General features: G+C 39.3%; 2 protein-coding genes across 4 annotated transcripts in view; one reads left to right on the top strand and one right to left on the bottom strand.

The window, feature by feature from the left end:
- ara (araucan) overlaps positions 1-26,444 on the bottom strand; it is a 52,837-nt gene that overhangs the window by 14,598 nt on the left and 11,795 nt on the right. The window contains exons 1-2 of one of the 2 annotated variants that reach the window (XM_012364731.2): positions 17,577-18,544; positions 6,615-7,004 (exon numbers count right to left, since the gene is read on the bottom strand). In XM_012364731.2, coding sequence (XP_012220154.1) covers positions 6,615-7,004; positions 17,577-17,624 — 438 coding nt within the window. In that variant the 5' untranslated portion in view covers positions 17,625-18,544. Of the gene's footprint in view, positions 1-6,614; positions 7,005-17,576; positions 18,545-26,444 lie in introns of those variants that run through there. The other variant, XM_012364730.2, reaches the window with a different exon arrangement.
- The window catches only part of sowah (sosondowah), a 134,990-nt gene continuing 109,272 nt past the window's right edge, over positions 727-26,444 (top strand). The window contains exons 1-2 of one of the 2 annotated variants that reach the window (XM_067347736.1): positions 727-1,164; positions 2,479-2,539. The gene's annotated coding sequence lies outside the window, so the exon portion shown is untranslated. The remainder of the gene's footprint in view (positions 1,165-2,478; positions 2,540-26,444) is intronic. The other variant, XM_067347735.1, reaches the window with a different exon arrangement.

The following is a 26,444-nucleotide window of genomic DNA, read 5'->3' on the forward strand; positions in this document are numbered from 1 at the left end:
CACAGAGTGATAGCCACATAAAAACACCGATAATATTGATTATCACTTAGAAATTAGAGAGGATTACAAAAAAAAAAAAAAAAAAAAAAAAAAAAAAAAAAAATTCCAATAGACTTTTTTCTAAAGCTGAGTGCGTTTTACGCATGTTTTTATAGAATCTGATAGATTAATACACGTCGTTAATTACATACTTTTTAAACACAATTATTTATGCGAGATATATTTTATATATTAATATTATATCTTCATTTTCAAAAGTATTTATCGAATATGTTATAAATGTTCACATTTATTCGTAAACATGTTTACTATAAATTATTGTTTTTTTTGCAAATTCTTATCTTTTGCCGACAATTCGACTTTAAATTCCTTTCATATCTCTCATTTGATCATTTAAAAATTATTTTTCTAACTACATGATCGATGTGTTTTACATTAATTTACATTTACTGGTGTGTTCTAAAGCACATAATGAAATAACAAAAAACAAACCAAGTGTAGCTATACGGCTATAATAGATCAGTTTGCTGTTATAGCTTGACTTTGATCACATGATTATGACGTTTGACCGTGACGTCACAAGATCTATTACGCTACTCATTTCACAGGACAATAGCGACAATGTCGGAGCGAGCGAGCATCGCACGTGTATCGCGCGTGTTTTTTGTTTTGTTTGAAGCAAATGCTGTAAATATCAGTAGTATCGAATGGCCGTTAAATTGTGGAGTTTAATTGGTACGTACAGTTTATTGTGCAGTTGCGATTAGCAGACTTTCAACATCCGTGAAAACAATCGCGTCCATCAAGTCGTGTCGGACGTTGCTCAACGAGACTTTGAACATTGCGTGGTTGCCTCCGAATTTTCTACATATCTCGGAAATGTCGAAAATACCGAATAGAGCAACGGACGATGTCGTGGAAAGTAAATTAGCGCATTTAATCGCGATTTAACTTTAACAAATGAATGACCGATTGTTTTACTTCATTTATTCATGCATTCCGAAATATATAACGAAGTAACATGAATATATAGCTATAGTAGATCGATATCGCAATGAAAATGAAATTTTAACACCAATCACTGATCACCATTTGAGCATGACGTCACGACATCTATCTCAAACGACTTAGTTCACGGGACGGCGACGGTAGTGTTAGACGCGAGTGAGTATCATTTTACTTTTCGTTCATGTTTTTTCTCGTTCGACAAATTGTGCACACAAATAAATGTTGGTATTGAGTTTGATGACGGACGATTATCTTGTAGTGTTATGTAATATGCCCGGGCGCGATTAGCAGTCGGTTCCACATTCGGGAAACAAATCGCGTTCGTCGCGTCGTATCAAATATTGCTCAATGAATCTTCGAGCTTCGGTGCAACGTTATTTCCGTCTTTCGACATTCAAACACTTATGATTATAACATTCCATAACTTCTCATGTATCTCAGAAGTGCTGGGAATAATCGGATCGAATACCGGATCGTTGTGGAGAATGAATCAGCGCGTCTGATTGCGATCTAACCTCTAATTCATCTTTTAATATTTATAACGCCAACTAACGTATCTTCAAGCGTCAACATGTCTCCCTTTTTTACATATATCTCGGAATTAGTGGCAGAAGTATTGGTAGTGACAGAAATGTCAAGCAAAACACAAAGTAAAATACGGACGATTGTCGCGTTTTTTATTTGTTCAAGAATGCATCATTCGTGTAATCGTGCTCCGCGAATGCATTGTCAGTCGACGTAGTGTTAGATAAATGATGATAATAATATCAGCTTGTTTCCGATAATATTCGCGTTTGGTAGTTTTTACAATGCTATTTCATCGAACATTATCGCAATGTCGAACTTTTTAATAAGCAAAATTGTTTCGCGTTTGTAATGATTGAGATTATATCGGAATCGTCGTATTTTGCATTGAAAATATATTGCGCTTGTAAAATTCGAGAGTGTCGTGTCATGAATTGTTCGGTTGTATCGTAAGTTATAATAATGCCGTGTGTGTGTGTGTGTGTGTGTGTGTGTGTGTGTGTGTGTGTGTGTGTTTGTGTGTTTGGAGCAACGACGGAGTTAACAATTTACAACGGCGAGTTATCAGTTGGTATATACATTTTTTTAATAATATTATTTAAACCCATTTTTGTAGGTTAATTAATAAAAAATATATTTTTTATGGCATTGTGTAATGCATTAAACTTGATATTTTATTGCAAAAGAAGATATAACACGTGCAAACAGAAACAGAGAAAGAAAATTTTTGTAAAAAAAATTGTGCTTTTTATTAAATTATAATCTTTAATTTATTTAATATAAGGGAACTGATTTTATACACAATTATTTTGTGTCGAATATTTATTTATAGTTATAATTGTTATAGAAGTTTTAATTTCTCTGCAAATTGTCTAATTGATTTTTAATATACATTTAATCGACACGATTTTTTTTAATTCTTAAAGATTTTTCTGTTTATTACAGTCATTATTTCGTTCGTCCAAGTCTATCAGATACTGCAATTCTTCAGCTGCATTCGACATTGGTGAGTCTTACTTTACATGCAATACAATTATATATTTATAATCTGCCTCTCCTTGATATTTATCTGCAATTCACTTGTCAATAACAATAATTATCCGCATGATATATTTCAATTATACATATAAGCGAACCGAATAGTCATGTTAACTACTGCATGATATTTTTTACTAGAAAAGAAAATTTATATTTAAACGGAAATAAGATAAAATTTTTATGAAAACATATGTTTTTTATCAATTATATTATTTAACAGATTTCGCATGCCAATCTCGCTAAGCACTAATTCATTATTTAAATAAGTTTTATTTAATTATAATTGTTTGTTCACTTATTGTAATTATAAAATTTTCAGTTTTTTTTTTAAATTGTCAAATTGATTATTTAATGAAAAGATTTTAATTACGAATCGTTGGAAATGTCATTATCAGCCGAAATTGAATCCAAATGGATCCGAACTTCGTAAATGCAAGGACTTGGCGATAGTTTCAAAATTGCAGAATTAATGTATTATTCACAGATGTACACGTGCGTTACGCCGCGCGCAGCTATACGTGCGCTGCACGTGGCGGTATTGCATGCCAACCTCGCTTAAGTGCCAATTATAAAAGCGTAATAATCCACGATTAAGAAAGGTACGCGTGTTACGCTTATCAATGGGCCGTAAAATAACGCACCGCGATATTGTGCATCGGAATGCTGACGGCTTTCATATTGCAGTAAACAATGTTTTTTTAGTTGCAGGATATTGCTATACTGATATTATTAAATAAATATCCGTTTTATATAAAATATGCATAGTATCATTTAGCATCGCATTATTACGGAATATTAAACATCTTCGTTATTAGACAGATTGCTATCATTTTTTTTTCGCTTATTGGTTATTGCGACTATTTTAAGAGATATATAAAAACTTTCTGTGTCATTATGTTGTCCCTTTTCGCAGTATAATAAGATTATAAAAAATTAATACAACAAGTCAACATTCTCAACATATTAAAGTAACATGTGAAATATGACGATACTGTAAACAATGCCAATAAAGCGCAAAACATCAAAGCATTCTCGCGGAAAATGTCGGCGAATGTGAATCTCAGAATCCGTTACGCCGCACAGTCGCTTTGTGAAATAAGACAAATCCGTCGGCTGATGAGAAGAGGTTTCCGTCTACCATTGCCGTCGCCTATCTCGCGCAGTTACGTCCTCCTCTCATCCTTCCTCGCGTTCGCGCACTCCGTCGCCGCTGTCGTATCCCTCATGCCTCTTTTACGGCATCCCGTATTGATTCTATAAACTCGTTCGCGTTCTACGCGAGAGCAATGAGCATTCGTTTCCTTCCATCTCGTCCTTTTAGCGTCCGCTTTTTCTTTCCTTCATCGCTGATTCGTTTCAGAGAGAGAGAAAAAAAAAGATGAATTCGCACGATAAACGATTCACCAATACCGACTTGTCATATATTAAATATAAGTGACATATAATAAATATTTATAGGAAAATTTTATTTATAGATATGTAGGAACACATTTTTATTTTTAAAAAGTTCCATAGTGTTAATGAAATCGACACATTAAAAGAAATGTGTAGTTTAAAAATACATATTTTTATTTGTTATTTTAATTTCAAATATCCGGTGTTTTCTGACGTAACGTTTGCTATTATAAATCGATTATAAATCGACATTATTAATATCAGCATTGAATTTTTGCTGACCCCGCGATAAATGTGTAAAATCTAAAGATAGATCCGCAAAATATCAAGCTAATGCACATGTGCAATCAACCGAGTGTGTTTAATTAACTGCATTAATCTCGTGATATTATTAGCACGTGAAACTAATTGTGAAAAATAACAGGAAATTTTATTGACTTAATTTTACACTAAGAATCTGAATGAAGCATAGATTTTATATCTTTAGAGACGCTGTGACATCGTTTGACATTAAGTTAATTTGTAGAATAAATATACTGAGTCGATGTTTGTGTACAACACAAGAATATAAAAGGATGGATCATGATTTACGTGAACATATTGTTCAGATAAGAATCCCTCGTATCAACGTTTATCGGACCAGCATACGCTGATTACGCGGTAACATCAAAAAGCTGATGGCTTTTTCAGTCGTACAAATATTGCGACTCGTGAAAATGAAAATGTGCTGTAGAGATAGCTGCACGTATTATCTGATACGAGGTAATGACAAGCTTACGGCACGTCAATGGCACGTTGCTTATTAGTTCTGAAAAAAATTGCCATTACAGATTGATCATGCCGTACATAATGCTGCCATTAAAAGCCGATTTTAATAATGATTGTAATTCCATTCGAAAGTAATATTCTCTCGACAAGTACACTTTTTTTTGTATAATTATAATGGAATTTAATATCTTAATTATTTCGAGTTTCTATCCGTAGCAAATACGTGACAGTTATATGTGACTTGTATAATTTGCTGTTTTAATTAATTTATGGTCATGAAAAATATTTACATAAAATAATTGCTATATTTTAAATTGTGTATATACAATTTAAAAATGGCGTTTTTAAATTTGCACTGTAAATTGCACATGACAAATGATAAGTGTTTTCGAATGGTAAAAGCATTTGTCGGATCTTAACATACGCTGTGTACGAATTATGATCAACTGCGATGAGTATAAATTCTTATCGAATTATAATGTAAAACGGAATTTCTGTAATATCATTAGTCATTATTGTAAGAATTCTTTTTTCCTGGAAAATATTTTCTTTCATAAAGATTCTACTTCTATTTCGAGCTACGCGAAGAACAGATTAATCGATATAACTTCGTTTAAAAGCAATTAATTAGTACAATTATCCCGTCAATTCAAATTCAATTAAGCCAAACTTTTTTCCTAGCTAGAATGTCATCAAATATTCTCATAAATTCGAAAATAATGATGCGCTTGTTCAGTTCCCTCGATTACAAAATTCGAACAAGGGAAATGTATAATCGAATTGTGCCCTATTTTTATTTATACTGTTATATCCTGATGTAAATTATTTTTCTATGTATATTCTATGTATACATAGAATATAATTTCTCTTTTGAAAATAGAACAAATACTAATTTTATAAACATAATTGTGGTCTAGAAAATATTTTCAGTATTACAGACATTCGAAATTACGAATAAAAGTGGCCTAACGCGCGTTTCCTGGCTTTTACGACAGAGTCATTGAAGCAATCCGTGCAAGTCGGTTGAGGAGGATTTTCCGGTGACATATGCGTGCGAATTCGTCACCGGCAGCCCCTTGAAAATGTAACGAGCGACGCGCCTTCCGCGAACGGAAACTTAAGCGAGATTATCGGTCGTTTTTCGAGAAAGGGACGCGTGAATAATTTGACGCAGCCGGTACTCGGCTGCGAAGACGCACGAATTCCTGAGCGCGGGGTGATCAAGAGGCCGTACGATCCCGACGTCCGAGAGAGGGTTCCATCCGAGATTCCAAGCTAATTCGCGGCAACACCACGTGCTAATCCGTCTTAAGTTAATACTGGAGGAGCAATAATCGCCCGGCACGCCTAGTACGACGAATCGATCAATCTGCATCCGGCAATGGCCGTTTTACACGTTGCGGAGCGCGCTGCAGCGCGCGGAACGATCTTTCATAGATTTGACGAAACTTAATATATGTTTTAATATATAGCAACATAGGTCAACAAATTTTTGGTTGTTTAAAATTGAATCAATATAACTTTTGAGATGAAATAAAAACGTAACAATTAATTTTTTGTTTAAAATTAATGTTCAGCAAATATTATAAATGTTAAGTTTAACACTCCATTTTCCAGTAAAATGAAAAAAATTCATTAAGATTAAAAGATTCATAAGTTACTTTTTTAATCACATTAGAGTATGAGTGACTTTTATATTTTATATAAATATTATTACTCTAATTACAGTAAACCTTTTAGTATCACGCAGTCTAGAAGACTGCGTTGATACTTGCCGAGGATTAAAAAAACCACTTGTTTCAATATTCATAATATGATTTATCGTCATAATTTATCGGTAAAAGATAATTAAAAATCGGAGATAAAGAAAAGAAACATACCAATGGTGAGTAAAACGCGGAGCTGTCCATGCCGATGCTAGGATAAGGCCCCTGATCAGTGGTGGAGGGCGTCGGCGTAGGGTACGAAGAGTAGGAGGTCGCAGTGGGTAGTCGCGGATACGCGCCCAACGCCAATCTCGCGGCGCTGTCGTACTGGCAGCTGCACACCGTTTGCCCCGTTACGGGATCCGTCATCATGGGTCTGCCGTTCTCGCAGCAACCTGGTCCGGTGCCACCCACCGGAGTCGTGGCGCCGCCGGTACCCGCTGGCCCGGCCACCGTCGTCGTTGTCGCCGTTGACGAAGGCGACAGGGCGCCCGGGCTCAGCGCGCCCCCCGACGACATCGCCGGCGACGTCGCCGTCGTCGGCTGTCCGCCGCTCACCAGGAGCTGGAAAACATAGGAATACGTAGTTAACATAGTATAATTGCATGCATGCGCAATGTACAAGAGACTTCCATATATTTCCGTGCAAAATTAGTTTTTCCAACTTGTTTCGAGTTGAGATTTCCACTTGATATCTATGCATTTGTGCAGGAACGAGGAACTTTGTTTTGTATACGGATCTATTTTACATTCTCTTCATTTTTCAAAATGTAGAGATACATATAAATAACACATAAAATGGCTCCTTGTAAGCACATATGCATTGACGTATCATGATAAGGACATACATATGTACTACATATGTATATGCCTGTCTAGTTAACTTGCATCGTCTCAGCGACTTCAAAATTCGATATTTATAAATAGATCATACAAAGTAGATCATATATATAATATATTTTCATTATTCAACTCTGTGAGATAAAAAAATGTTTACAATTTTATGCTTTTTTATTTTTTTTTTATTTCTTAAACTTTTCTCGATGACCACTAATATATCAGAGGGACGATTCATTTCTATCTTCTGTTTACTGCTACTTCTTGCTACTTCAATTATTTCTCCACAATTAATAGCCTCGTAAAGCGCGTATAAACAGAAAAGCGTCATTTTCATATGTGTGTGTGTGCGCGCGTAGGAAATCGGTGTTGCCTCGCGCTAAATTAGCCCATTGTAAATGAGAACGGAATGAATCCCGGTAATTAATATGGCAAGGGCGCGGAGTTATTTCGAGAGAACGAGAGGCTTGAGAGCCGCCGCCGCGAGCCGGATTGTATATCCGCGTTGATAAAGCCTCTTCTCTGACTTCTCCCGCATTCCGCTACACACGGGAGAGAGAAAGAGAGAGAGAGAGAGAGAGAGAGAGAGAATCCAAAAAACGATTCACATATATACCTTTCTATTCGTAGACCGTGTCGAAATCACCCACGAAAACGCCCACGGCGTTCGTGGCGTGCGTGACGAATAGGATCGACGAGAACTTTATTCGAACGATTTTCCGTCGCGTTTGAGCGTTCGTCTCACTCGTGAATTATTAAAAGCTCGCGCGCGTCGCCACTTATCAATTTCAACGTCAGTGCGTTTACAAAAATACGGCGACTCGTAGCGAAGTCTCCATCGAAAGTTTCCGCCAAGGGGATCCCTCATCATCTCTCACGACAAAACTGTCTTCCTGCCGTTAAGCAATACCGCAGGGACGATTCACTTCTATCTCCTGTTTACTCAGAAGCTCGCCCATTAATATATGATACTTTTTTTTTCGTTACGATGATGTGGTCCGTTGAGCAGAAAAATTGTGCAATTTATTTTCTTTTATTTATTTCGCCAAACAAACAAGAAAGATAAAGATGTAACATTCTACTACTTTGTCTTCCTTCGGAGCTCGTCTCGAATTACGCAGTTTTAATGATTTGCATAATTATCTCGATCTACTACGAGCCATCTACGTAACTATCATCGTGAGAAAATTCGAGCCGTGCTTCCGCAACATCGAGCCACTTCCGGGCTCATGCTGTTTACAATCTCTGGCTCATCGATTTTCCGCGCGCGTCAATACGCTCGCGTATTTTCACAAGAAATATCTCGGGATTTCGCGCCGTTGCGAAAATAGAAAGGAGAAGGGACGACGGAGCGTCGCATCCGGAAGAACGAGGTAAACCTAACTTTCATGAACAAAGACCCGCACCCCGCACACTCTCGTCGTGGTGGTGTGGTGGCGAACTTTGAGGATGTGCTACGCGCTCGCTCGTGTGTCCCGTTCACGCATAACGACACACGCGACAAGTGTGTATGTGTGTATGTGTGCGTCGTTTCCTCCCCTCAGCCGCCTCACTCCGCTGTCTTTCTCTTTTTCTCTTCGCCTCTAACGAAACGTTCCGGACACCTCCAGTGTGTCTGGAGCCATTCACGCCCTGCTGGGTTTCCCACCGGAACCTTTTAAGACCCCACTTTCACCCCCGCGGCAGCCGCCGGCGCGAAAACCCTTCGGATCTCGTCGTGTGCAGGAAGAGTCGCCGTGATATGGCCCTGTCCCGCTTCCGCCTCTCGTGCTCCACCTTGTCGTCGATCGTTTCGCGACGCGCTCGTTGGCGAAGCAACCCCTCGAGGAACCTAATGTGTTGGGTTCTACACGCATTCCGAGACGAGCGTTATCCAAATTTTTTATTCGAGCTTGTACTGGTATTTTTTTTTAACAATGGTGGATATTACGTGGATGGACATTGAGTAATTCTGTGCTTTTTTTTTTATTTTTAATGAAAAACTTGTATAGTACAGCGATCGAGAGAATGCCTTAACTAGGAAATTCCTTCATGCTTTATACTTGCGGTTTGTATAATGATATTGTTCAAGTAGATTTCTACTAGTTATGAGAAAAGAAGCACGTGGCGAAAGCTTGATTATACGACGTCATCGACCGGAAAATAGCGGGCATTATTGGCATGATTTCTTGAACGAAACGCATTATAGTCCTGCTTGGCCGCGATCTAATATTAATTTCACGTATGGAAAGTTATATCGCTAAAGTTTTCTCGAATTCATAAACGATCTGTAGTGGTGAGTAATGATTAATAAATTTCTTTTTTTCAAGTTTTTAATAGATGTTTCTGCACACATAAAATTTTGTAATAAATTTATTACATTTAAAAGCAGAAATGTGAGATGAAGTTGGCATTAAAATAAATTTTATATTTTAGTACAAAATATTAAATATTTTTTTTTTTTTTTATAAAAGACGCTTTTAAATTTATATTGAGTTAAATCAGCCGTACAAATGTATGTCACGATTGAAGTATTGTTATCGTATTATCATCATATAATCGATAATTTTCATTATCAAGAAAAAAAACACACCTGAAACGAATGGAATTTTCTAAGAAGAATAAGTCAGCGTCATCTATCGCGATGATTAATCGCGAGATATTCCACTAATAATCTACTTCGCGAAATTGACAAGATTTGTCACTTTGTCGAGATAGAAAGCATTCTTACTTATAACTTTCACCATGTACAACTTAAGTAATGATATTTCTAGCGATAAAGTGATGCAAATGATACAATCAATAAAGAAATGACCGCTAATTTTTATCTTAGAAAAGATTTATAAATATCTCACGCAGAAGAAAATTTTGTAACAAACATTTATTAATTTGCACATGCTTCTGAAAAATATATGAATTTAAATTTTCCAATCTAGTTGCATATTTTTATTCAATTTTAATCATATATTTACGTTTGTAAATACGCTATATTTCACGTAAAACTCTCGCCTCTGTTGCTTATCGATACGTCCACATCATTGTATGCGACTGTGTGGACACGCACGGACGCTCACGTGTGCAAACGAAGGGGGACGAAAGAACCCGGAGAAGCCGAAGTCCTCCAAGAACAGATCTTGTACCTACATGTATCGTTGTGACCAGCCTTTATAAACAGGATTACAAATGTCCGAGTGAAATTGAATAGCAGTTAGAGTTAATCACGCGTCATTGATATTAGTCGATATTTAGTTACGTGCTAACTATTATATCTCTGCTTAATCTATTTGCGAAACACAAATAAACATTCACGCCAAATAAATTTATTCTCTTTTTTTTTTATTTAAAGAAAAACTTAATAATTATAATTAAGTAATTGGACGTTTATCAACCGGTATTTTGCCAAACAGCGGTGTTCGAAATGTTATTTTTATTTGTATTTTTAAAAGACGGATATTTGTAAATTTCTCTCTCTTTTTCTCCATTACGGCGAGTTGGCAGCCACCAATTACGCGGATACAGTTTATACTGAAAAGATGGCGACCGGAGAGAGGTTGAACGTGTGGTCGATCTCTTCTGCTCGCCTTCTTTTCCTCAGAGACTGCTCTTTCCCCAAGCCGCAACTTCTCTCTCCCTCGTGTCGCGCCATGTATCTTTTTCTCTTCACTGAAATCACAACCATCACGACAGTATGGGCAAGAATCTTGACTCTCTCTCTCTCTTCGCCCTCTCCATCCCGACACGACCCCTTGTACGACAACGGCATTACGGGCCCTTGCTCTCTCGACAAATTAGCCATGGCGACTTTTATAACGTGCGGACGGAGGAGGTCTTCAATTAAAATTTAACAGAACGCGGTTCCGGTCGACTTTCTCGTCTCAAACAGTCTGCAAAGTTGTGAAAAACAACGTTGCGGAAAAGTCGAGTCGGAGCCAACTATTCGATGCGACGGTAATTAATTACTCTTTTCCTCTCTCCATTCAACGCAGTGACTCGTTTATATCAAGTTGTTCTAAATCTGCCAAATAAACTGCAAATTGGGGAAGTAGCAAAAATTCTGATACAACATAGAGAGAATTGTTTGCTACGCGATAATTTAATGCGACGGAAATGATAGATATAATGTAGGTAAGAGTTTACAAATTCGGACGAATTGTTAGTTAGCAAGTTTAATGCGGCGTACAAAGAGCGAACCGTCACGAAAGTCGCGGGCATTAAACGGGCACGGACGCGGCAGTTTCGCGTTAATTACGTCCGTCTGAGAGACGCGACAGACAACAGAGAGGAGAGTTCTGCGAGCGTGGCTTTAAAAACGTCACCGCGCGCGGAGGACGGCCTGTCGGAGGGCGGCGAGATTTATTTGAAGCGTTAAAGACTCTGTTAAAGTGGCGGTAACTCGACGTTAAGAAGGCGCGAACGTCGAGTACCGCGGACGACTCGGGGGTATTTTTACGCAGCACGTTGAAGCGTTTATCGACGCCGAGGGAAATTCTTATGAGCGGCTGCAGTCCGCTGAAATTAAACTGGTTGAGGAAAGGTGAAACGTCGCCGTTTCCCACATAATGATAAACCAAATTCTCTCACAGTGGCTCTAAATAATATGACTTCGTTATTCCTCGTTTGTTACGCTTATTATTATTATGTAAATAACGTCATTATATGCGTGCAATAAAATCTGAAAGCCAAATACTTTTTTGTTTACGAGCGTTTATTTGAAGAAATCGCGTTTTTCTCGGTTTGATCGACAATTTCCGCGCGGGTCCTGTTGACCCTTCCGAAATTCGCGAAAGAAGGAGAGTGATGAATCTGCGCGCGCGCAAAACGAGGCCGTTCCTATGCGGATGAGACACGTGCACCTTTAAACCGGCAACCGGTTTCCGCGCGACGTGCGTGTAAAGGCGAGACACACAAACCGAGACCGTTCGGCAAGTACGTGCGAGAATTCGTGGCGTAATTGCCGATTCCGTCAATCATCGGGCGACGGTGTTTTCATGCCGCTGCCAAATCCCGCGTGATACGAGATAAACAGCGCGTAATAACAAAGTATAACCGGATAACGACGGCATAATAACGCGAGTTAACGAAGTGAGCGGGGCCTCGAAATTCTCTTTTCAGACATGCGATCGTGAGAAGAGCATAAAATGAAAGGCTAATATCTCGTCGGGCATTATTGTAAACCGATGCAGAGCCGGCCAACAAAGTTGTAGTTTTACTCTGTAATTACACAGGCGCGGCAATTTGTATATCATTAAAGCTACGCGCTATTGAGAATAAAAGTTCCGCACGAATCTACAATATCCTTAATAAATCATAATTAACCGATATATAATGATCGAGAGAAAAATATCCGTATAGTACGCGATGGGAGTTCTTTTTCTACCATTTCCTAATTTAATCCTTTGGTATTATACATATATCTCTCTTACCACACTGTATGCACCACGAATCCTCGGCAATACTTGGATATCGCCTAATTACCGGTTCATGAAAGCAAGAGGAGCGGTGAGAATTAGCGAAGCGCTCACGTTCGCAGTTGAGCCAGCTCGTCGATCTCTCGCGTCACTCCTCTGCCAAGGGTTCGCGTCGATTCCCCCGCGATAACAATGGCCGCGAACAGCGCAAAAAGAGGGCGGCGTGAATGAAAGCGAGACAAAGAGAACGAGCGGAGAGAGAAAGAGAACGTGTAGACCACGATCCTGAAAATCGATATCGCGGATACCGCGGCGCTTCCGTGTCGACGCTCGTAATTATATGCACGATATATTGCATTGCACGATTCTCATTATTGTCATCACGTGTAACTTATTGTTAGCGAACGGAGCACGATGTTCAAGCTTAGATAGAGTGACCGCAGCTGAATGGCGATCGCGGCCGGTGCTCGAAAGTTTCACCCTTTTGGTATACGCGCGAATATTATAATACTATAATACTATAATACAGAAGTACAGCTTCTGAATGTAATGGTTGGATAGAAAGAAAGATTGAAAAAACTTGTAGGAAAAAACCTCTGTGATATTTTTACATTAATTTTTTATTTTATTATTTAGGTTAAAATTTGTAAAACAAATAGCGATAATTAAGTCGTCTTTGAAATGAATGACATTACTGTAATTTCTTCTCAGTTTAATCATGTCACTGAATATGTATCTTATTGCTAGTTATACTAGGATTATGTTGTAGCAAACAAGGAATTATTATATATATAGTTAGTATAAGTTAATCGAAGCTGTCGGTGTGGAATTAGCTCTCAATTAAAATTACAATTGTAGATTTTACGACTCGTCCTGTTCTATCTGTAGCAAATCGTGTCATAAGTAGAGTATAAACATCAATTATCGCATATGCTTAGAAATCATCGGTACAAGGTAGTTATTATCTCGTGGTATGGACTTGCAACGCGCGTTCGCAAACCATGACAAATTTCGTAACGCCATTTAGATAATTATACATAATTACTACCCATATATACATGTTAATCGTTCGCTCTCTGAAGTTTCCAACGGTACAACCGGATCTCTTACTTCATTTGCGCGATGTAGATTGCGAATGAACAATTCATATGATATTCCATTACATTGATACAAATAGTTTACCATGTTTGTGTAACATTGAAAATAATTACAGAGCTTCAAGTGCATTTTTATTAATCAAACTGGTCGCTATTGACTTTAATACATTTTTTTCATGAAAGAAAAAAAGATTTTTCTACGCCTAAAAAATCATTTTGATTAACAACAATATAAATTTATCTTCAATTTTATTTGACAAGTAGGATAAATCTTTTGCATTAATCTAATAATATAAAGGAAATTAGTCGAAAGAGAAAATGCTATATGTTGTATTTGAATATTTCGCTGCAAAATAAAGAAATATTAACGAATCGAATCGAAGCGACAGATGATGCTTTTAAGATCCGACAAAGTATTTCAACGAATTTATAAGACTTGGATAATATTACGGGATTATACGGGAGTGTAATGTACTACGATATGTAGTGCGAGCCGCATCGAAATATCATGCTATAAAGTTTCTCTTTAAATTACTTCATATTTTAACGAATCAATCAACAACGCGTATTTATGAAGTGAATGTACCGCTGCTCATCAGCACGATTATGCAAATTCCTGGCTCGTTACGATAGAAAGGTCTCGGTACGATATTTTTTCCCGGCGAATCGGCAAAGACGGTGAAGGCGCGCATTTCGTGTCCAAGACGTAGGCCTCGACGTACGCGTTTGACGCTGTAGCAAATATTGCAATTTGCAGCTCTCACGTTGCAACGGATCTTCCACACGGCTGCGGCAGCCGCGATGCGGGCAGACCTACCCGTATTATTGCCATCGCAAACGCGCGGCGCACAGGCTGCACCTGCGCGACCCTCGGTGCGTTTTACGTGTGCGCGCTGCTTTTATCGAGCATTATTTATTTCCATCCTCCTCTTTTTGGAGAACGCGATTGCGAGATACAGCGCCGCGCCGCTTCTGTAACCATCGTGCATATATATCATCCTATTTACGGTAAGCAAAATTGTAATCCGTATAGGATGTCTCAGAAGTCGCGTACTTCCTTCCGAGTGCCACGACAAATTTACAGTTCCTTCCTGCGAAGATTCTCTTGTACAGAAGACTATTTTATCTCAGTGTTTTAATTTTTAACATTAATTGTCGCTTTGCTCTATGAAAGAAGAGACAATCATTTCGAAATCTAAAGTTTTTTTATTTGAAGTATCGATTAATTGAATGTAATATTATTGCAATTTATTTTTGATATTCTGTGCCGCGTTGCATGCAACTGGAACTATTTTTGTTTTATATTTGATTTCACTTAAACAATGCATTTCGTTCAATTCGATTTCTGATAAATTTTCCGGCTAAATTCTGACGCGCAGAATAAACTAATGAAAAAATTTAAAGTGGAGCAAAACATACGGTTGAATATTCATTACGGACGGCCCAGTAGAATCTTAATTACCTCCTATCTAATTTAACTCGACAACTGGCACATAATATATCTTTATAATGTCATATCGTCCAACGTTTTGTTAACATTAATGTTATCCCGCATATTCAACGCAACAAACGTATTTTAACATTGTGTCCCCAAGCGATTGCCGCAAACATGAATTTATGCGAACGTTACGATACCACAATATCTTTTCTGCCTTGTCGTGCTTTTTTGTGCAAGTTTTGCAAATATGCGTCGCTTTCTTGGTTCTATTCTTAGATATTCATAGTGAAACTTGTTACTTGTTAATCAAAGATCTTTTTTTTTTATCATTGATTGCACGAATACTATGATGAATGCGCAGAAAGTCATAAATATTATAGGTTCTTCTACACATTTGTACACTATTCTGTAGAACAGTTAATTACAAAGTTAAAATTACTGTTTATAGAGCACATGTATTGAAATTTTATTAAATATTGAACATGAATTAAATGAATTTTGCATGAAGAGTAGAATAGATTTGTCTAGCTTGATAACGCTAACAAAGTTAATCTTATTAACACATTATAGGACACATGTGTATTAAAATTATTGAATATTGAACATGAATTAAATGAATTTTAAGCGAATAGTAGAATATAAATCTCCTTTTAGCTTGATAACACTGACAAAATTAACATTATTTAATACGCTGAAGAACGAAAATACACTTTTTTAGTCGATATTTAAATAAACAAGTATACTTCTATTTTGTAATTCTTTTCTTTTTTACAATTCAGAAGGTATTTTCTTGTTATTCACAACTAACGATTGCGTGTAAATCTAACTGGAAATGCAAATGAAAATATTCATCCAAGTACATGTATTAACATACTGATTAATCTAAGATTATTTGTCCATGATGCAGGAATTTCTATTCTAGTTCATTTGTTTGACCTCTAATAACACTTTTTGCGCGTACGTCACGAAAAAAGAAAGCGCACATTAAGTAAGCGCCGATTAAGTAAGCGATACGCGGCAATGCAGGCGTGCGGCTCTTTAATTACTATTCCGCTCAAAAGGTCTACCGGCGCATGTCGATCATCACCGTAAAAGCAACTCGAGTATTATTTTTACATCTGATTGGGAGGATGTCAATTTTGAAAAAAAGAACTCGCTGTTTAAATAATTTATTATGAAAGACTCGCTTTTGCGTGCTGATTCTTTTGCGAAAATATCGACGATAATTAATTAGTTCTTGGATAATTAGGTAATTCATAAATTATCTCATATTTTGGCATCAAAATTTTTAACATATAATAAATCACATATAATAATCTTAAAATAGTATCGTTAACATAAAACTCTTTCTATTTATTTTTACGCTTACTCGTTTTATCTACTTCTGTCGTGACAATCATTTGAGATTGACATTTGAATATTGATTAATCGATTCATCGTGGTTCATTTCTTTTACGCGCAATTTACTGTAGAGAATTAATAAATAAAACACACGAGAAAAATTTTGTTTCTCGCTGAATATTTAACACTAAATGTGACTTTCTAATATCGTTTTCTAATATGTGACTATTGAGTTTCTCATATGTGACTATTGAATTCTCCCTTCGTATTGACGTTTATCTTTGTGTTAAAAGAGGTCAAACATATTGGATTGAATTAGACAATCATGTTTAGCATTAAATGGACATTAGAATGCGGCCCTTTTCCTCGTCGCGTCACACGTTCAAGCGACGGCCGTCGCCGAGTCCCGGGTTCGATTACATTTTACGCTCTAGCCTGCCTACGAAGAAGGCAGGTGCGCCTCTAGGCGATCTCGCTTTCTTCGGGCGAACCCGCGCGAATGTTAATTGTACGCTATTATTGGCAACGACCGGTCGTGGAATTCCACTTCTTCGAACTCGCGATCGGTTCTCGTTCCAAGACCTCCAGTGCGAGGTAAGCACTTACGTAAATGTGCGCGATTACGCGATGATGTTACGTGTAATAAATGAAAGATACGAAATCAGATCCAAAAGATACAGAGTGGTATCATATCGGCAAACTTTACAGAAAGATGGAAAAATATTTTTACTAATAAAAGATTCTTTTATTCTTATTTATATAGAAATTTTCAGCTAATTAAAATAATTTCTCTTATTCGTAATTTTATCTGTAAAATTATCCGAATGTGAAAATGATTGATTCTTACTTCAATTTCAATTGAATAATGAGTACAGAATACGCGTGTAGAAAAATAATGAATTTTAAATGCCACGCGAAATAAATCGCCAATTGTTTACCGCAAAGCTATATAACTCATGCTTTCCTTTCTATCATAAATCGATTGATAATTCGGATACTGTTTGTACGATTATTTATTGATCATTTAGTGACTTACCTGAGATGCCGACGGATACGAGTATCCGAACTGCGCGTACGCTGACATGATTAGAGTCTACGCACGTTGACGTGCAGTCCTCCCTTTTTTTTCTCCGAGTATACGCGGAACCAAAAAGGATCGGGACACAACCGCACCTGCACGCACTGCACTCTCTCGCTCTTTCTCTCCCTCCCTCTCTCTCTCTTTCTCTCTCTCTTTCTCTCTCTCTCTCACTGGGTCTTTACGCGCAGTAATATCGCGACGACACGCGAAAAACTAGACGACAGAAAGCGCGACGAATGATCGCCGGCGAAGACTGCCATCAGGCTGCTTCGAAGTCCTGATCGGCCTTAGTCGGCCTCATGCCGCACGTTTCCTCTGCAATCGGCGGCGATTGTCAACGGGACGTCATCGCGCCGCTTTCGTATCTTCGCGCACTTCAATCCTGAGTTCCTGCTTGCGATGCCCACGGCAGAACGTGATCAGCGGCGACGCGCGGCGACACCGAGGACGGCTCTCCTCCACGCTGCGATACGGAGCAGCTCGCGGCTCGCGGCGCGGCGCGTCATGAAAGCAGCTGGCACGGGACGTAGCACGAGGATACGATAACAGTACCGGGACGACGACACCGTGGATGCGGGACGGACATTCGGATAGACAAACAGACAGACAGGCAGGCGGAACGGCGTGCGAGCGAAGCGTCACGAGGCAGTTAGGTATGGAGAGTCAATTCGTTCGTTCTCTCGTTCGGTCCGTCCCCTGCTCTCTCAGGGCACTCCAGTCTGCGACTGACTCGGCACCACTCACACCACTTCAGCGGGCTTCTCCGCTCCGCTCTCTGTCACGGCTCCCCCTCTGGCGAGGAAAACGGAAAGCATCGCGTATCCCTACCGAGAATACGTGGGAGGTGATTCGAACGGAACTGAGCAATCGCGCACCCGCTCGCCGGCCGAAGGGCGAGGCCTGTGGGTTGCTTCGGTGCCGGGGATTGGCCGGGAACACTCGGCGCACGAGCGATGGTGTTTTTCAAACGTGCCCACCGACGTCGAGACGCCTCTGATCCCCACCACTCGCCAGGACGGAACCACCGACGAGCGAACGATCCGGCGAGCCGCGTCGCGGCGCCCTACCTCGCTGCGGGACGCTGCACGGTCGCGGCTGAACAAGGAGAAACGAGTATGTTTACGCGGCTCTACTCTTGTCAACCCGACGGCGCGGGACTTAAATAAATCCGCGACCCTCCGTCCCTCTGAATCCGTCCCGCTCGCGAGGAAGAACGGCTTCTTCCGGCCGATATATCGCGCCTATTCTTTAGTTTGCGAGATCGCAAAATGAGATATGATAGATCGTTCTTCGCGAAATGTTAATATAATCGGGCTGATTTTAACTAAAAGTACAGCGTGTTACTCTGTGCTTTGAGAAAACGCGTTTTTCGAAGGTTGTATTGAGCAAAAATTATATTAATACAGTCAATTTCTAATTAAATACATTTTAAAACTTTTAAAAATTATTTTCATTGTGAATAGCATGTTTTAATAGTAGAAAATTTATAAACTAAAATTTGTATCGTTTATTATTTAAAAAAGTATATATGCATGAAATATTAATAAGCAGAGCGCAATTAATGAGAGATATGCTGTATAGTACATGTTTCTGGCGCCAGTGCATAAGCCAAACATTAGTCCCGGCCTATTGTTCTCCCATTGAAAATTTCGCAAGCGATGGACACCGAGAAGATTAGCCATGGGATTTACCCCGTGCCGTTCAACTTGGAATAATTTCACGGGTTATTAGATCGTACTAATGGGTTGAAATCATTAACCGTGCACGAAATACTTATCCGCTAAATTAGTGTAAGGGATATTGTTCACTCGTACGCAAGTATTGTCACTGTGGAGAATCGAGATCCGATTTTGGTTTTGTCGAACAAAAGCTGTATACACATAATTTATCGAAACGTACGAAATATTTATCCTCATTTTACTTTACATCGAATATATCTAATCGATAACTTTTTTTTACAAATTAATTTAATTTTCTTACCTGACATTTTATCGATAATATAACATTTGTCATTATTTATTTCGAAAGCATTTTTCGTTGCTCATTGTTCACACTATTGGCGATTGCATAAAAATGCACAAAGTGGTTGGAATTCGCACGTGACAAATAAAAGCAGAACTAAGATTCGTTTTCTTGAAAGTAAGAATGTCTAGGGAACAAGAATAAACGGATGAACGGTCGGCGGGACGTCCGAGGACAACGAGAAAATAGTAGTTGCAAGGAAACAAGATCCTCCTCTGCTAATAGGATTAGCTGACAGGTTGACGAGGTCCTCCGGAGATAAACATCCTTTCGAGGACGTTGTACCTGTGCCTCGGGATACCTCGACGGCCGCAGGTTCCTCAGGATGATTTATTGTTCTGCGTAAACCTAGTGACCTGCCGATCACGCCTTTATAACGAGCATGGTCGACTATAATGCGAACATTTGAAAAAATCATGTTCGGAAACCACAATCTTATTGTCAATCTTATTGGGCAGATTTAACTCGTGCCATAACTTCTTTCAGAAAGTCGATGTACAACATCGAAACTACAATAATCCATTTAATCCTGAAGTTCCGAAATCCCGAAGATTATCAAAATAGAAAATATTTTTACTGCACGCTGAATACATATTCAATTCTCGTTTGTATTGACACAGAATTTTCATGTAAGGACCGTTCAAGTTAATCGAAGTTGGTGAAAGCAGATTTCCCAGGACTCAGACTGAATATTTATAACAAAGAGAGTCAGTCTTACAAATCCATAGGTATACGAAAAACTGTTTTACTTTGACAACCAAATATTTTGTCAGCGAGTAAGGTGTTTCCTGTTCGGATCGTGTAGCGTGTGACATCGTCTATAGTGTCGTTCGATGTGACGAACATCGAATAATTAAACGAGAAGAATTATGCCGCGGATGTGGAGGTGACAAAATGAAATGTGGCGGCAGCTGGTGCGCGATGTGAAAATATCACTCGAATGTTGAATGTCCATTTGTTTCGCCGTCGGACGTAACATTTATGATTACGATGATGAAAACAGTACTCGCGGTTCGTCAGTTTTTATTGTTACATTCGCCCTGTTGTACTATCGCAGACAGAAATAGTAATATCATGGAAATGAAAGGTTATCTTCCGCGAAATTGCACAGCATAATTATTTTACGGTTTGCAGCCGTTATTACGGCGCAGTTTTTGGACTTTAACCAAATTTAAAATGATGAAAAAAAGATCTTGATATATTTAATGTCAATACACATATATTTGTAAAAAGGGGAATATCAGATTTCCGTGTCTACAACTCACGTCCCTAACTGGACAGCGTCGTTGTAAATCTCGGCTGGAAATATCTGCGGTCAAGTCGCGCAGGATCGTTTGGTGTTTACAGCCGTCAAGTTTTTCGAGTCTGATAAGGCGAAGATTTCTGCCAGAAGAAGGAACTGTCGGGGCACTATCTTGCCGGCCAGCGTGTCCATTACTTGTTCGCAGGTCGAGTAAAAGTTAAACGGCCATGTCGGCCCGAGCCGTCTGTTGCGATAAGGATGCTTAATAAGGTACCGAACCGTCTACCTTTCTTCCTACTTCCTCGCTCTTGTCCCTCCTTTATTTTACTATCGACCTAGTTAGATTAAAAGCGTTTCTATTTTTTTCTGAATTTCTTCAACTTTAGTATCTTCTTCAAAAAATAAAGAGAATCATATTTTACAGAAGGAAGAATAGCCGATTGTTACGTTAATTTTTTTTTGTATTCAGATCTTTTCACAGATCTATTCATCGAGGCTGCATTATACTCTTGTAATGCCTTGGTTAGCTTTTACGACCTTTTCTAGCTGCGGGTTCTCCAAAAGCAATCATTAGTTTCTCTACCGCGTCGGAATCATAAAAGTGGGTCTAATTCGAATGCCGTGGCATGGCGCGATTCACACCGCGGAATAAAACAAAAGGTTGTTACGCAGGCCTCTCAGGCAAACGCGTTAAGGAAGGAGGAAGCTAATAAGGGGAGGTCCAAACTGCCCTGGCGCCTTCGAGGTACCTTCGAGGGGCACTGCAGTTTTATTGGTCGGAACCGTCCTTGTTCCTTGTCCGTTTTCCTCTTCTACACCACTTCTACGCCGACTTCGTCTTCCTCTTTGGCACACGGTATGGCCGACCAGTATGTCGCCGTAAAAAAGCCGGTCTCCTCAACCCCCCTTAGCCCCCTTGTTTGTCCTCCTCCTCACCTTCCCCGTGCCCGTTCTTCCTCTCCGTAGAACGACGAACGAACGACCAACGAAATGTCAACCGTAAACCTCGCGAGGCAACACTAATTAACCCGACCGAAATAAACTGCAGCGCTCAGCGGCGCTCCGTCGCTCTCTCACTCGCCCGCCGACCCTCTTCTTCCCTCTCATTCACGTGGAAAGATTCTACAGCTCTCGGTAGTCTCTCGAAAAAAACTCGGAGCACTCTTACAATTTCTGACCGTTCTGCTGAGAACATAAAGGCCTACAATCCGCAGGTAACCAAATCAGACAGGAACTTTAGCTTTTGAGAGCTCTAGCATCAATATATTCATATATTAATATTGCCGATCACTTAGGCCAAGGACTATGAACAGACGAACGAACAAAATACGCACACTTCTTTCTAACGCATACAACAGTTGCAATTTGCTTTCTACTGCGACGAGTCCAAGCGAAAAAGAGGTCGAGCGCTTTCGTGTCACGATTTTATAGTGACTATATATGACATTCTAGAAAATGTTAATTGAATTTTCGCCCTTCGTAAACAATGGTAATCGCCACTGTGACAAATGTACACATTGGCACAAGCTATCATTTGAGCATTGTGATAACACGATTTTTTATTACCAAAAAATCAGTCACTTTGTTATGATGCTTTAAACAGTTTGAAACATATTTGCAGCAAACTAATTTTTGTAAATAATTTATAAAATTGTTTAATTATTCACATCAAAGTGATGTCGAATAAATATATTTATTTAATTAGTTAAATGTAACAATGTACTTCATTTTTTTCAAAATATAACTTGTTTGATTTTTTTTTAAATAATCAAATAATAATTTGAATAATTAAATAATAATATAAATTTTCATTGCATCTCGTGGATAGCTGTTTGAATTGATGGAAACGTCGTGTAGTTTAGAAAAAGAAGATTGGATCAGTCATCGCCGGATTTTATCGGTGTCGATATATCGTTCCAATGTGTGCCCAAAGAAATAAATCGAGGCTTTTTTGGCATAAAAGTAGGAAACATTGCTTTCAGTGCGGGCGGTAGTACGAAGGGGCAAATCCGGATGACTCTCTTGTTCGCTTTCGTACTCCTACCTCGAAACAGTTGAATCCGCGGGGGTTCCCTATACCTCCCGCTGCTAGGCATTTCCATTTTATTCCGCACGCGGAAAAGGGACGTCATAGTCACCCTCATACGTCACGCAGGGACAGTTAGGAAAATCTCACTCAGTTGCCATTTTATTCTTAACAAAAATTCGATAACATTGCAAGTACTAAAGATCAGCGATTACAACAATAATTTGTACAATAAGTGATTAAAAAAAAAACAAATAATATAGAGCTGTTTAAAAGTATTAATAATGAATATAATTAATTTATTGTAGAAAAATTGTTGATATAATGATGATGAATAGTTTTGTAATATTTTGTAATAAAAAATACATATTTAAAAATTTTAATAACCGAACGTAGTCGTGAAAAATGTATTCTATCGTTGAAAAAAACTCGGAAAAATAGTTAGCTTTCCATGAAACGACAGAATATGACAAAGGATACCAACGGGTAATTGCTACAAAAGTGGTCGAATTCGGTTGAACGCAGAGTACCGTGGAGACATTGTTAGGCTTCGTCGAGCCTAATTGTTGAGCGGTTTTCGTTAAAAGCGCGGCCCTTGGCGCGGATGTACGCGCGTGTGCGTCTCCCTCCGTTCGTGTCCCCTGTGCAACCGCGCTGTTTATTGTCTCTGGTTGCGCGTTCGAGCGCTGCAATGTGCATGCCGTGCTCGATGCGTCGAATAGTCGCGGAAAGCGTCAATAACGGCGCGATTATGGCGTGCGCGGGATGAGAAAAATGGAAAACTGTCGAGAAAGAGCGATATACATATATTGTACAAAAATACCACCTACGTATTTAGACACTATCGCGATATCATAATTGTGACGCCTTTTACGGCTATTATACATTGTTTATGAAGACAGCAATCTATCATGACGGTGACAAGCGTTGCGATGTACATGGTATTTTCTATTTCTTGCACGACAGATTTTACAACACGCTTTGTAGACAGAATAGTCGCGAATAATATTTTTTAAATGAAATGTAAAACGGGGAATGCAACTTCTACAAATTTTGTTTAATGTTTAATTATTTATTGCCATAAAATTTAGTACGAGGATTTCAATTACTAAATTCTTTTCGCGCAGAAGAAATAAGATATATTTTTATTTTTCCTGTTGTTACGAGTAACAGGAAACAAGTTGTTTTCTATACATTTGAACCAAGTCTGGTTTTCATCACACTCTAGACTGTACTTTTAATGTCCGGAAATATGCAAAGGGTTAATATCTTTCCTTATAAACATAACACGAGTTCGCGCAAAGCTTACACGGGAGGAAACGCCAAAGGACACATTTATCGAATAACTTACGCCCTTGGCATATCGACAGTTTAAACAACACACAGTTGCTCTCGCGGTGCGTACGTTGCATGATAGTTTTTGCCTCTTCCCCATCCCGCTGCATTACCCGCTCTTCCTCCGGCGCTCGCAATCAGGTGCAAAGCACGAGGTATCGCATGAGCAACTTGCAACGATGTTACGTGCCCATGGAAAATGAATAGGTAATTATAACGCATCCATAATGCAGGGGGACAAGGCCGTACTTCGTCGAATGCGCGATCCGAGTGTTTCGCTTCTCGGAAGGGGAAACGCGATCTAACACGAAGGAGAGAGAGAGAGAGAAAGAGACAAGTTCTCACATTCTACACCAGAGAAAAAAGAACTCAAATTACTTGTTTGCCCATTGAAATTCATTTGCAACAGCTTTTTTCCTTTACTCCTTCTTTCTAGCCTCTCTAACTCGCTCGTGTGTGCCTCGTGCGCTCATCGACATACAAAGTACTCGAGGTAAACTATGCACGTGCGAAGAACCCGGACGCGCGAACACGCGCACATTGTGTAATTGTGCTTTATTGCGCGTTGCGCCGATGAAAATTAAAAAGCGATTAGAATTTTCACACGAAAACAGTAGTCGTAACGATATCTCTTGGCGTTGTTGCTGAACAAAATTACGCCTTTGCCGACCGCCCTGTGCGCACACGGCGCAGCAACTGATTTAAAAGGTAATAATTCAAGGAAATATAAGCGGATATACAAAGGAGAACATATAGCGAGCATCGTGGAATCATGATCCGCGAATTGCGAATAAGATTTCTTTGTGTTTCACAATAATATATGGTGTACGACTCACTGCCGTTGAGTAATTACGAGTTGCAGCCGTGACTAACCGTTCTCGATAATTTATCTTTTTATCAATTGCCAAGTGTTGCTAATTATAGTCCTCATAATTAGAACCTGCTATAGAGCCTGTTCGCGAACTTGCCGTCCACCGAATGGTTCGCGTGTAGCCTCGAAAGTTGCGACACAAGTGTCGACAAAAATGCCCAGGATGCATTTGGACGATTATTCAAATTTTATCGGTTTCTGGAAATCGCAGAAGTCTGCTCCAGGGGCACCTCGTTACGTTACAATCATTTTGACGCGTAATACATCCTCGAGGAGTCCGCCTCCGTACTTGGGTCATTTTCCTCGCGCGAGTGCGGGTCAGGGTGCAACGATTTTCCATAAAACAGATTGCACAAACTCCGGGAGCCTCGCGTGGCATGATGTATACGTGTACCGTTCTGCCGTCCTGCAATTGTATGCAACAAAGTCGAAGCAGTCGCGTACACGCGGCAGCGGCGCGGCGGCGGCGGCGGCGTTGCATACGGCGGGTCGGGCAAGTCGCGGCGAATGAGGATAATGATCGACGGAAGTGTTCGTGCTAAAATATGCAGATCCGGCTAAAATTACCGGAGAAGTACCACCTAGCCGACTCGGCCGACCGGCCGCCGAAGGAGGCGAGGTTGGCTAGTGGTGTGCATCGTGTTCAGCTCGGTTCAGCTCGGCTCGGCTCAGTGTATGCAACTATGCACGCCGCTGGAGCGTAGGCGATGGCCGATGGTGATGGTGATTACTACCGACGTGCCTTCGTTTATTCTCGTGACGGGGATAGGCATAAGAGGTTTGGCGCGGATCACGCGGGCGAAGGAAGCTTTGCGGCCCTATAGCGTAGAATTTGCGCGTGAGAAGCCGTCTTGATCGATTATTTATCAGTCTTTTATTTTCCTCAGTTTTGAATAAATAATCATTCTTTGTAGAAATAAGTTTGCGAACGGATAAAGAAATTTCACTGTAAAATTATCACAGCTCGAATATATTCACGGATTTCATAATAATTGAAGTTGTCACAAAAAATCGAATCAATTAAAAATGTATTATTTTACTTCAATCAAAGTCGTAATAAACATAAAAATAATTATAAAATTAGCGATAGCATTATAATATCCCTAATTGACACAGGATATGCGTACATTGCGCGAATTAAGTTTTTACGATTTGTTTATACGTTCTGGGGAAAATTATTAGAACGGTATAATGGAAAATGGCAAATTAATATAATTATGATGTAATTAAAAGTTGCCCACCTCATTATATTCTAGTCGGTACGTAGGAAACGTTAATTCGAACGGTAGAAGTGTTCGAGCAGGTACGTCGCCAGCATCTTATGTA

The sequence above is a fragment of the Linepithema humile genome, chromosome 1 (genome assembly GCF_040581485.1).
Source record: "Linepithema humile isolate Giens D197 chromosome 1, Lhum_UNIL_v1.0, whole genome shotgun sequence".
Classification (NCBI taxonomy): Eukaryota; Metazoa; Arthropoda; class Insecta; order Hymenoptera; family Formicidae; genus Linepithema; species Linepithema humile.